Source organism: Elephantulus edwardii, unplaced genomic scaffold (assembly GCF_000299155.1).
Source record: "Elephantulus edwardii isolate Elephantulus edwardi_28Jun2011 unplaced genomic scaffold, EleEdw1.0 scaffold00102, whole genome shotgun sequence".
Taxonomy (NCBI): Eukaryota; Metazoa; Chordata; class Mammalia; order Macroscelidea; family Macroscelididae; genus Elephantulus; species Elephantulus edwardii.
The window spans coordinates 6,605,550-6,620,517 of NW_006399852.1; the positions used below are offsets into that span (position 1 = coordinate 6,605,550).

A 14,968-nucleotide genomic window follows, 5' to 3' on the forward strand; every position below is an offset into this window, starting at 1 on the left:
TACTTTCAAATAAATTAAACTTTTTTCTTTTTCTTTTTAAATTAATTTTAATGAAAGTTTACAGAGCCTTTGATTTCCATTCATTCACTGTTGCACTTTTCTCCCTACCCAACCTCCCCCTGCTCCATCTCCCCCCCTTCCAGTTCACTCTTCTCTTTCAAAAGTAAAAGAAAAATTCTTTCATTGTTTTACAATCCCTCCCCCTAAGTCCACTCCACTATGCAGACTTCATTTTGTACTTCTGTCGTGATTGTATTGTAATTTTTGAGAAAAACTTTGTACAATTCCTTTTCTATCTTATCACAGAATGGTTTGAATCCCCCCTTCTCCCTTTTGGTATTTTTGTTTTTCTAACTGGGACAAGAGTAGTGTGAACATAGGTCTGAAAAACCAGTTGCATTGAAACATTCCAATAAATGACAACACAGAGGGTCTGGTGGATGCTGAGAGAGAGGATGTATTGAATCTAGAACAGCTTCCCTTGAGCGACTTTCTGTTCAAGCCCAAACCTCAAAGGTGTCTGGGCTGTGTGAGGTGGGACCATGGTGTGCAGACTGGGGCAGTAAGGACAAGAAGGACCAGGCACAATGGGGTTGGTGCTGAGCGTGAGTTTCTCGGCTTCTGGGCTCATGCTTGCTGTTGTTGCTGCATGAGGTTGATCAGGCATTGATGGAAGAATCATGAGAGGTCACTGGGTTGGTGCCCTCAAGCTCAGGTTCAATTTTCTTAGCCAGCTGGTCAGCTCCCCTCCCCACTGGCCGAAGCTGTTGATGCCCCAGTGACTCCCTGAATGAAGATCTTACGCTCATACATGGTCCTCAAACTAACATTATTGCTCCTTAATAATTTGGAGGGGCCTTTGACTGCAGACTTTTCTAGTGCAATATGTCTCCTGATTTCCTAACTGCTGGTACCAATGATATTGATTGTAGATCCAAGCAAGAAGAAGTTGTTGACAGTTTATCTGTGCTAAGAACACAGATCCTTCTAAATAGAGTCCTGGGTCTGGACCAGGATGAGGAAGTCACTAGGTATCATCTTGGTGTCTTGGATAAGCTGGTAGAAGGCATGGTTTCATGGGTCCCTGGTTCCTGCTACAAGTTGGGGCCCGTCTGGTCATCCACACAGGCACTGGACTTGGTAACCTATTTCCCACTGGGTTCCATGCCATCTTGCTGGAAGTAGGCAGCAAAGCAGTAGAGGAACTGGCCATAGGACAGCATAGCCTGAGTCTCACAGTTGAAGCTCTTGATGTACCAGATCCCCAGCAGAGCCAGCAGGACAGGGCCATTTTTCTCCAGGGATGCAATACAGAAATGCTGGTCTATCCAGTGTACTCCTGATAGCAGCTGACTAAAGTATAAAAAAAATGTATTGTGATGGGAAAGTCTGCTGTTAGGGACCTCTGTAAAGTACTCAAGAGCAACAGTGTCTTTTTGGAGATGAAGGTGCACCTGATACAGGCCATGGTCTTTGCAATCACTTGTTATGTATCAGAAAGCTGGACAGTGACCAATTGGTAGCATCAGGATGGATGGCGAAGAGATTGAGATTGTTCACAACTTCAGTTTGCTTGCCTCCACAGTCAACACTCTTGGCACCAGCAGCCAGGAAATAAAAAAACTGTATTGTTATGGGAAAGTCTGCTGTTAGGGACCTCTCTAAAGTACTCAAGAGCAACGGTGTCTCTCTGGAGACGAAGGTGCGCCTGATACAGGCCATGGTCTTTGCAATCACTTGTTATGCATCAGAAAGCTGGACAATGACTAGGGAGGACAGAAGGAGAATTGACGCCTTTGAGCTGTGGTGCTGGAGAAGAGTATTGAATGTACCATGGACTGCCAAGAAAACAGATTCCTCCTAGAGAGGGTTAAACCAGGCTACTCCTTGGAGGCAAAGATTCTGGGGCTTCATCTGACATACTCTGGACATGTTGCAAGGAGAGACAGGTCTTTGGAGAGGGACATCATGCTGGGTAGAGTAGAGGGACAGCGCAGGAGGGGAAGACCCTCTATGAGGTGGATTGATTCAGTGACTGGGGTAATCGGGATGGGTGTGTCAGAGGCAATGCGATTGGCACAGGATAGAGTGGGGTTTAGGGCTGTTGTACATAGGGTCGCTATGAGTCGCAAACGACGGCACATAACAACAACAACAACGACAACATAGGTAGGACAGTGAAGAGTCTGATGGCTGATCACAGCGAAGATCGTCCTTCTCCTGGGTCATAAAGGTCTTGAATTAAATTATTAACAGGGAGAACTAGGGGCTCAGTGAGGCCAGGGTTTTAGCAATGTGGGTCCCATTGTGTTGGAGACAAACTAGACCTGGGACCACCTGTAGGCTTCAGACACCATGAGGGGTCCCAGCTCAGAGCCCCCGATGCCTCTGCTGATCACATCCACAATGGGCTTGCCTGTGTACCCTGTCCAGTCACTGCTTTGGGACGTGCCGGGCAGAAAGACGTCATCTTGTCTGGTACCCTGTTGACGGTGGGCATCACCTCCTCGGTGTCCACCTTGATGGGTGAGTTTAACCAGTTCCATAGGGACACACAGCACTGCTTGGTCCTCAGTGAAGTTGATCTTCTCACCACTGAACATGTGCTCCTGGGCAGCCTCCAGGCCTCTGGACTTGCCAGGTTACCGGCATCCTTATCACATCCTCTGTCACCAGGTTCTTGGAGTAATCCAGTAAAACATGCCCGTGGTTGGTGTTGAGGGTCAAGGTGAAGAGGTTGGAGTGCTCCTTGTCTGAGTCAAAGAGGTGGTGCAGCTTGAGATCAGAGGCGTGTTCCAGAAGCTTCTGCTGCAGCTGCTGCAGGTTGTGGGTGAGATTGGCAGGGTCAGCTGGGTGCGTGGATCAAGACTGGAGAGGAGGATGAGGAACCGCAGAATGCTTGGGTTTGTTATATTAACCTTTCATCTGGAGATCTCGATCTTTTTTAATTTTTTTAAATTTTTTTATTATTATTATTTTTTGTGCGTGTGTGTACCGTCAAATCAGATCTGACTGGTACAGGAGGAGATTGTCCCTCCTTCCCCGGCAGAGCATCCATCTGGTGGGTTCGAACTGTGCGCCTCTGGGATTGTAGTTGCAGTTCATTGCCACTAGGCCACCAGAGCTCCCCTTGGAGATCTCGATCTTAATACTTTTACTAGTTTGCTTAGTGTCTGTCATGGCTTCTCAAGAGAGTTGTTCTCGAGTTTTGGCCCCTGAACCAATAACTTTCATATCACCTGGGAGCTTGTATGCCATCAAGTCAGAATCAACTCACAGATGACCCTCCAGAGGGTTTTCAGAGGTCGTAAATGTCACAAGAGGAGGAGACTGCTCATCTTTCGTCCGTGGAGCAGCTGGAAGATTTGAACTACATGCCTTTGGGACATAACTCCTTGCCACTTAGCCTTCAGAGCTCCCTGGGAACTAGCTAGAAATCCAAACTCTTGTACTCTCAACCAGACCTCCAGAATAAAAACTTTTGGGGAGAAATATTCAGCTTTAAAAATGTTGGAGCACAGAAACATAAAAATAGTGCTAACTTTATCCCTCCTTTGTCCCCTCCTTTTGCCTATAGTTTTAGATGAAATGTAATATTGGCTATTGGTGGCAAGAATTATTCATTTTATGTTATTTAAAAGAAATGTTGTCTGTCATTTCTGGTTTCCAGCATGTTTAATGTTTCCTACTATTTGAAGTTTTTACTTAGCGTTCAAATACAGGGATGACGATTGAACTTCATTCAGCAAATATCTTGCGGCTCTTACTGACTTACTTTTGAATTTTCCTCTTTAATTTGTTAGTATTTGAAATGTGTTGCTGGTTTGGTTTTGTTTTGTTTTGTTGAACTTTACACACATTCATGGAATAAATCTAACTTGGTGTGTTTATTTTTAACACAGTGCTAGATTTGGGGTTGCCTGTCGTCTGACCTAGTTTAATGGAATTATTAGTTTCTTCCCCAAATAGCAAAAACAATCTTCTTTATCTTGAAACAGTAAAATTGGTTCTTCTTTTTCTTACAGGTGTCCTTTCTGTGTGTTGCAGTTAAAAGGGTTAAATGAATTTTAATACTAAATGTTTCAAATCTTAACAGTAGTAATGGTTGACTTCCTGTGTTCCTGTTAGAATTCTACCAAATATCTGGCTGGGCAGCTGTCCTCGGCAACTGGAACATGTAACCATCAAACTGAAGCATGAATTGGGGATTACTGCTGTAATGAATTTCCAGACGGAGTGGGATATTGTACAAAATTGCTCAGGTTGTAACCGCTATCCAGAGCCCATGAGTCCAGACACTATGATTAAACTGTACAAGGAAGAAGGCTTGGTCTACATCTGGATGCCAACGCCAGATATGAGTACGGAAGGTAAGGGTTAGAAAAATGCCCTGTGTGTTTCATATTCAAAGAACATCCTGCTGTCTTTTGTCTGTCTTTATCTACCTCTGTATAATTGAATGAGTTATGTATAAATAGTCTAAATATATAAAGTATTCCATTTAAAGCATGCCTTTTGGCACCTCAGCCGAGATTCCACTTAACACACTATCTTTATTTTGTTTGCTCATTAAACAAATCTTCATTGTGTATCTACTGTGTGTGTGACATTATGCTGCTAGCTGGGAATACAAACAGTGGTGGAACAACCATCCTATGGGACTGCCATTAACTGAATGACGACAAACATCATTAAAACGGTGGGGAGATATTTATGAAAATGATGCTCAGAGAAGGTTACGATAATTAAAAAAGGCAAGCTCACTGCCATCAAGTTCATGCTGATTCAAGGCTATAAATCTTTACAGGAGAAGATTTCCCATCCTCCACGGAGCACCAGGGTTTTCACACATCTGATCTTTCAGTTAGCAATCCAACATGTTATGCCTTCCACCACCAGGGATCCTTGCTATGAGAATAAATATAGGCCCATCCGACCTGAAGAAGGAGTTAGGAAAGATTTAACAGGGAGGCAGTGCTTGAACTGAGATCTGAAAAGTGAACAGGAGAAGAGTGAGGTGGTGAGAAAGAGCGCAGTCCTGCTGCAGGGAAGGGCGTAGAGTGTTGCAGGCACTCGAGGCAGAATGTTTGGCCACGGCGGGGAAATCAAGGGCAGGATGCTGTGTAGGGTGACCCAGAGAAGTGGGCCCAAGTCACAGATGTGCAGGGAATCCTTGGCAGGCGTTGTGAGGAGCAATGGAGAAAGGTGAGAAGCTGAACAATAGAGGAAGCCTATCGTTCCCTTCTGGAATTGGCTTCTCACCTCCATGGAGGGGCCCAGGACCTCCCTATTGCCTGAGTTAAGTATCCCACGTGGTCAGGCCTCACAACAGTTTGCTCCTCAAAGTACCTTTGTCGAATCCAGCTGCTCCATACATCTTCCCAAACTTGATACCAGCTCAACCTTACATTTTTCCTCTCCCAACGTGCACCTTGATGGTGGTAAGGAGAATGGATTGGAGGTGAGCCAGAACAGAGATGAGTGGGTGTTATTTGGGTGGCATTTAGGTTCCTGTAATGGTCAGGGTGAGAAGCAAATGTGAGAGTGCAATTAGTGAGACAAGACAGCATGTTTTCTTCTGCCCCCATGCCTTTATGGAGAGAGAATTATCAGCATTGAGGCAGGCGGGCTTTGAGACTAAGCATTGTTTTGATCTAAGAGGCAGTGTGACAAATTCAGAACCAATTACACTACAGAGAAGAATGGTCTGGCAGAGGATCAGGAATGTGCTCTCTCAGGGTGAACTGGTGAGCTTCAAGCTCTGGAGAGGAACACAGGAGGTGAACCTTGGAGCTGACCTGAGTGTCTTATGGTGGAAAGCCCCAGGGCATGCTAGGGGCGGAAATAAGCCAGGGCACAGCCAACCTCATGGTATAACTCCAACCATGGGCTTTAGGACTGGACTTTTAGCTTTAGAAGACAGAAGAAAAGTATTTTGTTTTGTATTGGTTTTTGGTTTTTTATTTTCTTTCTACTAGTTTATTTATAATATTCGAATACAAATTTGAACAAATTCTTTCAATTTCCCCCCCCCATCAAATTGTACAACCCAATAATCAATTACCTCTTTTCCATGCACATCCACATCCCTCTGCTTCCAGCCTCTCCCACCCCTCCTGGATCCTTATACTCACTCTACATTAATGGTTTCATATAGAATTTAGCCTTGTGGGATAGAGTTAGCTCACTCAGCAAAATGCTCTCCAGTATCTCCCAAGTTAGGTAATAATTTACAAAGTTATTGATCCTGCGTGCTGCATAGTATTCCATTGTGTGAATGTACCATAATTTCTTAATCCGTTCGTTTGTGGTTGGACATTTGGGCTGTTTCCATGTTTTTGCGATGGTGAATAATGCTGCTATGAACATTGGTGTACAAATCTCAGTTTGTGCCTCAGTTCTTATATTTTCAGGGTATATTCCAAGTAGTGGGATAGCTGAGTCATATGGAATTTCTAATCAGCTTTTTGAGAAGGTGCCAAACTGCCTTCCAGAATGGTCGCACCACTTTACAATCCCACCAACAATGTGTAAGAGTTCCTTTCTTGCCACATCCTCTCCAGCATCTATTACTTGATGCCCTGTTAAATGTTACCACCCTTACTGGAGATGGTACCTCATTGTGGTTTTGATTTGCATCTCTCTTATTGCCAGATAAGAAGAGTATTTTTTAAATTTTTATGAAATTTTATTTATTTTCATGTACATTTACATAGATTTTGGAGTATTTTTAAGGAAGGAAAGGAGATAGGTGGCAGACACCAGAAAAATAAGTTACACAAGTAGTGCTGCATAGCAGCCAGCAGGGGGCAGAAGAGAGCTATAGAACCAGTGCCTTGTGAGGGCGTTTTCCTGAACTGCTATTTTGGGGGAAAAGAAGCATTTTCCTTCTTTCATCAAATGTACATTATGTGTCAAACGCTCTTCTGAGAAATTTACATGCACTTATTTATTTAATTCTCTTATCAAAGCTCGAGGTGTTATAGTTAGCTTCAATTTGCAGAGGAAGAGACTTGAGGGACACAAAGTGATAAAGAATTCTCCACACACCAGGAAAAGTGGATGGATCCAGAGAACATGGTGCTGAGTGAAATAAGTCAGTCATTAAAAGACGGATACTGTATGAGTTAACTATTGTGAAAAGCTAGAGAAAGTTTTCTACATAGAAAAATAATTTTGGACAGTTCTTAGCGATGGGAAGGGTGGGTGGGTGAGAAGAGTAAAATAAGAATGAAAAAAAAAAATGTAAGCAATCTGCCCAAGGTCTTATAACTAACTCGAAGGAGGCATGGCCTGGATTTCAGCGCAGGCAACTGACTTGAGCATTGCTCCAAACTCTTTTCTATGAAGCTTCTCCCTCCATCTGCTCCACACTCTTCACGAGTATTCAACAAACCGACATACTTGAACCACTCATGTTCAGCACCAGTTGGAGTTAAAAAGGCACAAGGGAGATTGACGATCTCAAAATGAAAAGTCTCGAGGCAGAGCAGGGCCTGAAGACCTTAAGGGCTATAGAGAAATTAAGCATCTGGACATCACCCACCTGTAGAGGGCTACAGGGTCTCACTCAAGTGGCCCTCCTGGCTAATTTGTTTTAATTATTAATTCTAATGAAAGTTTACAGAGACTTACGGTTTCCATTCATTCACTATAGCACTTTTCTCCCGGACCCCTCAATTAGCTCCCCTCCTTGAAAAGTATAAGAACAATTATTGCATTGTTATGCAATCCCTCCCCCCAAGTCCATTCCACTATGCAGCCTTCCTTCTGATATATACACACAATGGAATACTCTGCTGCATTGAAAAACAAGGAACTCATGAAATATGATACAAAATGGGTGAGTCTGGAGGACATTATGCTGAGTGAAATATGTCAGTCACAAAAGGACAAATATTGCCTAGTGCCACTGTTGTAAAGTGGGACTGACATCCGGGTTGGGGAGAGACTGACAAAGATTGGATAAATTATGTATACTGCATTGAAACAGATGACGGAGAGAACTGTTTAAAAGGGATATATGATTGGGTATTATTGTCATGACAGGAGTTCAGAATGAAGCCTCCTGGCTAATTTAAAATCCTTTCAGGTGTCTGCATTTGAACAGGTTAAAGATGAGCTACTTCTTTTTAATCCTGAAGGTAAGGATTGTCTTTGACAGTTTGGTTACTGGTTACCTACCTCTCTTTGTAACTTCAATCCAAGAAGCTTTATTTAGACTTCAAGCCTTTTTCTTTCTTGTTGAGTTGGAACTCACCCATAGCTGATCCTCCAGCCAGTTTTCCGAGGCAGCAAATCACAAAGGAGGAGATTGTCCATCCTTCTCCTGTGTAGCAGCTGGTGGATTCGAACCCTGCACCTTTGCATTGGCAGTTCTGGTATAAATAGATACTGGTGGAACACACTTTGGATCAAACCACAAACTTTGTATCAGCCACAAACTTTTAAGTCACTGGGTCAACTGGCCTTTTTTTTTTTTTACATAAAAGGAAGAATAAAAACAGATTGTTTTCATAAAAGAGCATTGGCTGAACCTAGACCTGGTCATAGTCACCTTGTTCAGCTTGTTTCTCTGGTTTCAAAATAGACCAGAGTGTTCACCAAGAGAGACCATCACTTCCAGAGAACAATTCAAGTTTGGCTTCTTTGATTCCCATAGCAGTAGTCTGTGAGGCAAGGTGCCCCATTTGCTCCCATGCACTGATTATCTGGAAGGTCCTAATGACTAGTAAGTTGTTTAAGGCTATGCAGAGGTCTGAGGAAAGACTATATCCCCAGACACCCACGGTAATTTATCTACATTTTTTTGAGGTCACCAAGTCATAACAGCTCAGAAGTGTAGCATCGTCCAGGCTGACACCACCTTGCAAAGCAAATGAAAAGAAGGCGCCCACTTGGAAACCAGCAAAGGTCCCCACTTGGAAACCAATTAAGGCCGAGTTCTGCTCTGGACACCTGGGAGGGTGCAAAAAGGGTTAACAATCATTCAGGAGTCTCGGGACTCATAGTATTAGCACAATGAACATAGAGGTTAATGCAGCCGAGTATTTTTAGAACTCTGGAGAAAGATCCATCTGGAAGTGTTTTGAGCCGCAGCATAATGCTGTCAGATAAAGCCTGAGGAAGGAGACAGTGTGTTAGGCTCGACTGTCACCACCGGTTGTCATAGACCTGTTACAATCAATTGTACTATCGATCCTACCTCTAGTACACTTTGTTCTATGCAGAGAGATTATTTAGATTTTTTAAAAAATTCTGATTTGCGACTGTCACCTGAGAAACAAAAAGACTCTCTCTCCCGCTCACTAGCACACCTGAGGGAGGGAAAAACTCCTCAAAACCCTGCTCATTAAAGTGCAGTTTTTCTTCACACAGAAAATACTCAGATTGGGGTTTGACCTCTGTCACTGCAGTGCTGTTTATAACAAATGATCTCTTCTTACCTCCCAAACGATTAATGTGCTTCGCGAAGGCCTCGGCTGCCCTGTGTCCCTGGCTGACGGCGTCTCCTTTCCCTGATCACGTGGAGCTCAGTCTGGTAACCCAGAAGGACACTGACCTTGGAGCCGGGACACCAGGGTTGGTGTCCGGGTCCCAGCTTAGTAACCATGTTATTTAGCTTAGTAACCATGTGAGCTTGGTCAAGTTTCTGCATTTGCTAAATAGGGGCTGTTATTGTTGTCAGGTGGCCTCGCGTTGAGTATGACGCATAGCAACACTATGAACAACAGATCTGAACCCTGTCCTATCCTGTGCCATCCTCATCATCTCCGACCCACTTAAGTCCATCGCTGTGGTCAGGGTGTCAATCCATCTTGATGAGGCTTCTCCTCTCTTTCTCTGACTCTCTATCCTTCCAGGCGTAATGTCCCTTTCCAAGTCCCATGTCCACAGTGTGAAAGATGAAGCTTTGCCATCCTCACCTGTCAGATTATAAAGGATGGACTAAGCTGGTGGATAGGAAAGTGATTTGAAAACCATAACATTGTGTACAACTCTAAGATACTGAATCTACATCATATTCCTAGGTGCTCAAGTTTTTATTTGAGGAGACCAGAGTTTGAAGCTTATGATGTTAAATTCTAAGGGTTAAAAAAAAATCCTCAACTAAAAGAATAATATATCCGACCATATGTCTTCTCCGGTTGTGAGGAAGGAAAGATTCCTGCAGGTATGTGTGTTGGAAGTCTGAAAGCTCTTAGGCTGTGCATGATTTTTCTTTCAGGGTCAACCTAAGGCAAAATGAATCTTTATTGCATTTTATTCTGTCCTTTTCCCACCTCTGATACCACAGGCTGCTCAACAGTCCCTGCCGAATGCTCTGTGCCTGTTCCCTCGTCTCCCCACCTTTGACTCCTCCGTGGATGCTTTGTTGGGTTGCCAGGTGCTGTGCTGTGCTGCTGGGTCAGACTCAGAATGACTTTCTCTGCGGAATGAATCAATCCCTGCCTGATCCTACTCTGTTCTCAACAACAGATGCTCTGCTTCCAGCCACTGGGACAGTCTATTTTGTGTAGGGTTTTCTTCTTTGTCCCTGACCCTCTCTGTCAGTGGATCAAGCTCTAGGCTGTGAGTTGAAAGGTCTGTGGTTTGAATTCACTGGCTACTTTGTGGAAGAAAGATGAGGCATTCTGCTTCTGTAAAGATTTAAAGCCTCAGGAAATCTGGGGGTAGCTCTGCTCTGCCACATGGGACTGTTAGGAGCTGGAATTGACTTGACAGACAGCAGTGAGGTTTTGGTTGTGGTTTCTCCAGCCTACTTGGAATGTGGCATCCTTCTCCAGGCTTGGCCCCGCCTGATAACGTCCAAAGTCAGTGAGATGCAGCCTCACTCTCTTCACATCTACAGGACATTCTGGCAGCTCATGGTACAGTCAGTATCCTTCACCGTCGCCACAATTCAAAGGCATCACTCTATGGCTCACATTAGGTGCACCTCCGTTCTCAAATTGAAATCTTTGCTTTTTAACACATTAAGTGATCTTTTGCAGTCAATTTGCTCATTGTATGATTTGTTGTTGTTGCTGTTATGTGCTGTCAAGTCACCTGTGACTCATAGTGACCCCACTCACAATAACCTTGAACCCTGTCCTATTGTCCGTCACTCTCACTGTCTTCGACACACCTGCTCCTATTACCCCAGTTACTGTCTCGATCCATTTCATCCAGGGTTATTTTTTTTTACACTGTCCATCCACACTTCCAAGCATGATGTCCTTCTCTGTTGTTGTTGTTATATGCCATTGAGTCACTTGCGACTCTATGTAAAAAAGCCCTGAAACCTGCCCTATCCTTTGCCAACGTAATTGTCTCCAACACACCTACCTTCATTACCTCTGTGACTATATCAATCCATCTCATCAATGATCTCCCTCTCTTTCTCCATCCCTCCACCTTTCCAAGCATGATGTCCCTCTCCAAGGACAGGTCTTTCCTTGCAACATGCCCAAAGTATATCAGACAGAGTCTGATGTCTTCTTGATGTTGAGCTTCAAACCATAGTGAAGGCTGCAGTCTTTGATCTTCCTCAGCAAGAATCTTTGCCTCCAAGGAGCAGGCTGGCTTCAGCCTCTCTGGACGAACTTGTTTGTTCTCCTGGCAGTCCATGGTATATTCAGTACTCTTCTCCTGCACCACAGCTCAAAGGCATCAATTCTCTTTCTATTATCCTTAGTCATTGTCCAACTCTCTGATGTATAGCAAGCAATTGCAAAGACTATGGCGCACCTTAGTCTCCATACTAACATTGTTGTTCTTCAGTACTCTGAAGAAGTATCTGACAGCCAACTTTCCCCAATGCAATTAGTCTCTTGATTTCCTGGTTGCTGGTCCAAGAGTGTTGTTTGTAGAGTCAAGCAAACCAAAAGTGTTAACAATCTCAATCTCTTCACCATCTATCATGATGCTGTCCAGTTGGCCCAGTTGTGAGAATCTTTGTCTTCTTGATGTTGAGCTTCAAACCATATTGAAGGCTGCAGTCTTTGATCTTCCGCAGCAAGTGCTTCAAGTCTTCCTCAGTTTCAGCAAACAGGGTAGTGTCATCTGCACAGCTCAGATTGTTAATGAATCTTCCTCCAATCCTGATGCCACATTCCTTCTCATGTAGCTCAGTCTCTGGGATGATATGTTCTGCATATAGATTGAAAAGGTGTGGAGACAGAATACATCCCTGGTGTACACCCTTCCCAATTTTGACATGCAGTGTTTCCTTGCTTTGTTCTGACGATTGTCTCCTGGTCCAAGTATGTTGTTGTTGTTGTTGTTGTTATGTGCTGTCGAGTCGCTTGCGACTCGTAGCGACCCTATGTATAGGTTTCTCATAAACACAATAAAATGTTCTGGTATTCCCATTCTTCTCAGAGTTAGCCATAGTTTGTTGTGATCCACACAGTCAAATACCTTTGCATAGTCAATGAAACACAGATAGACATGCCTCTGGTACTCTCTGCTTTCTGCCAAGATCCATCTAACATCAGCTACAATATCCCTAGTATTACAGACAACTTGTAATCATCCCAAAGAGCAGCTCTGGTGAGTCCGTAAGAAGTTGCACTGCCAGCCCAATGGTCCACCCTCTCTGGTGATTGACTCCATCAGCATCTCCAAAGGAGATAGATGAACATGCGGATTTACAGCCTCAGAAACCCAATGGAGGATCAGCTGCACTGGTTCTGACTTGATAATGAGTGAGTCATTTCTACACTGGACTGTTCTGCAGGGGCCGTGTGCCAGGGCGAGATTATAGGTTTCTACTAATAGAGCTCCAAGGAATAGTCTAATATGTCTTGGAGAAAGAGAAGCCAGAGGGCTCCTTGGAGAATGACATCTATTCCTCAGAGAGGGTCATCATGCTTAGAGGGTTAGTGAAAGAGGAAGATTCTCTTGACACAGTGATGCAGCAACGGGCTCCATTGTGTCAGGAAGTGTGAGGATGGCACAGGATAGGATAGGGTTCAGATCTGGTGTTCATAAGGTTACCATGGGTCATACTCAACAGCATGTAACAACAACAACAACAACAACAGTAATGGTGCTCTGGTGGCCTAGTAGTGAGGCATTGCATGGGCAACTTCAGGGCATGAGGTTTGAATCTACATGCTGTTTATCCTTGTGGAAGAAAGATGGGTAAGCTCCTCTCATGTTAGTGACTCCTTCTGAAAGTCTGCTGGAGGGTCAGCAAGGAGTTGGTGCAACAGGATGGCTCATAACAATAACAACAACAGTAATGCCTCCAATAAAATAGGTACTGAATAATAGGAATTTTGTCAAATTAACTTCTGTATGTGTGTGTGTGTGTGTGTGTGTGTGTGTATATGTATATACATATACATATACATACATACACACACATATATATATGTTTATTTGTGTTGTTGTTATGTGCCATCAAATCACTTGCAACTTAGCAACCTGAGTCTAAAGCCTGCCCTATCCTGAGCCAGTCTCACTGATTCTGAGATAGATATATAGATAGATAGATATATAGATAGATAGATAGATAGATAGATATAGGTATAGATAGATATAGAGATAGAGATAGAGACAGAGATAGAGATAGAGATGAGATAGAGATATAGAGATTGAGATAGAGAGATATAGATAGATAGATAGATAGATAGATAGATAGATAGATATAAATTATATGATGTTGCTGTTGAGTATCATTGAGTCAGAACTGACTCGTAGCTGATGCTGCTGTAGATTTTCAGAGGCAGTTAGTTACTTGCATGGGATGAGATCGCCCATCCTTCTGCCATGGAGTGGCAGGTAGATTCAAACCCCATGAATTCAAGATTGCAGCACAAGTTCTTACCACTGGGCCACCAGAGCTCCAGGTAGAGATAGAGATAATGGTAACTCACTCTCCATTTCTCTCTAATCTTTCTTCTTCTTCTTCTTCATTATCATCATCCTATCTATCTATCTATCTACCTATCTATCTATCTATCTATCTATCATCATCATCTATCTATCTATCTATCTATCTATCATCTGTCTATCTCAGCACTAGTTGATGCTGGCTTTTTCGCAAAGGGTGTGGGTGAGCCTTGACCCAGAGATTCTTTTTTGGTTTTCTGGTGGGATAGGGTTGGCTCAGCAACCCTGAAATAAATGAGGGCAAGGATGGACGTGCTAAACCCCAGGCAAATCGTTACTCTGCCAGTTGGGTAAGAGCTGCATCATGATGGATATGGTGGCAGGCAGATTTGCCTGGGGACCCCATCTGATTGGGTTGGGCCCAGAAAGTCCCATTATCAGGGAGGTTAGGGAAGGACAATGGTCAAGTGGTGAGACCAGAGTTCTAAAGCCAGTCCCATTGGTTTTGAGAGGTAACCTATGAAATAACCTCAAGCAAATTTCTATACCTGTTTACTCATGTATAAATTGGACATGGTTGTTGTTATATACTGCTGATTCAGAAGTGACCCATAGCTGACCCTCCAGCAGGTTTTCAGAGGCAGTGAATCACATCGGAGGAAATTGCTCATCTTTCTCCCAACAGAGCAGCTGGTGGATTAGAACCATGTGCCTTTGGGTTAGCAGTGCAGCTCCTTACCACTAGGCCACAAGAGATCCTACAGTGGAGGTAATAATAATAATAATCAGCTTCATAGTTGTAAAATAAACTGTTACACAGAGTTCTCAGTACAGGACTTGGCAGGAGAAAGGATAATTTGTGGTCACTGGACATCAAAATAAGCACAAATGCTGGCTAGGAGAAGGCTGTGATAAGTGGGCACTCAGGACCAGTGCTACTTGTCTTGAGCTACTTGTCTCACGACCAGAGCCTCTTGGTTTGTGTCATTAATCTTCGTATTATTTAAATAGCTCTTGGACCATTCTTAAGTAGGAAGGAGGAGACCACTGGGGCTGAGCTCAGGCAAGGAAGTGTGTGTTAAGCTGGGAAGCTGACTTAGACGGTTCAGGAATATGTGTGTGTGTGTGTGTGTGTGTGTGTGTGTGT

The 14,968-nt window shown here is 43.6% G+C and overlaps 1 protein-coding gene and 1 pseudogene across 1 annotated transcript in view; one reads left to right on the top strand and one right to left on the bottom strand.

Moving 5' to 3' along the window:
• Window positions 1-14,968, top strand: part of EPM2A (epilepsy, progressive myoclonus type 2A, Lafora disease (laforin)) — a 183,027-nt gene that overhangs the window by 162,001 nt on the left and 6,058 nt on the right. Inside the window, exon 5 of the mRNA XM_006891678.1 lies at window positions 4,129-4,370. Coding sequence (XP_006891740.1) covers window positions 4,129-4,370 — 242 coding nt within the window. The remainder of the gene's footprint in view (window positions 1-4,128; window positions 4,371-14,968) is intronic.
• LOC102855109 lies at window positions 1,146-3,258 on the bottom strand (annotated as a pseudogene).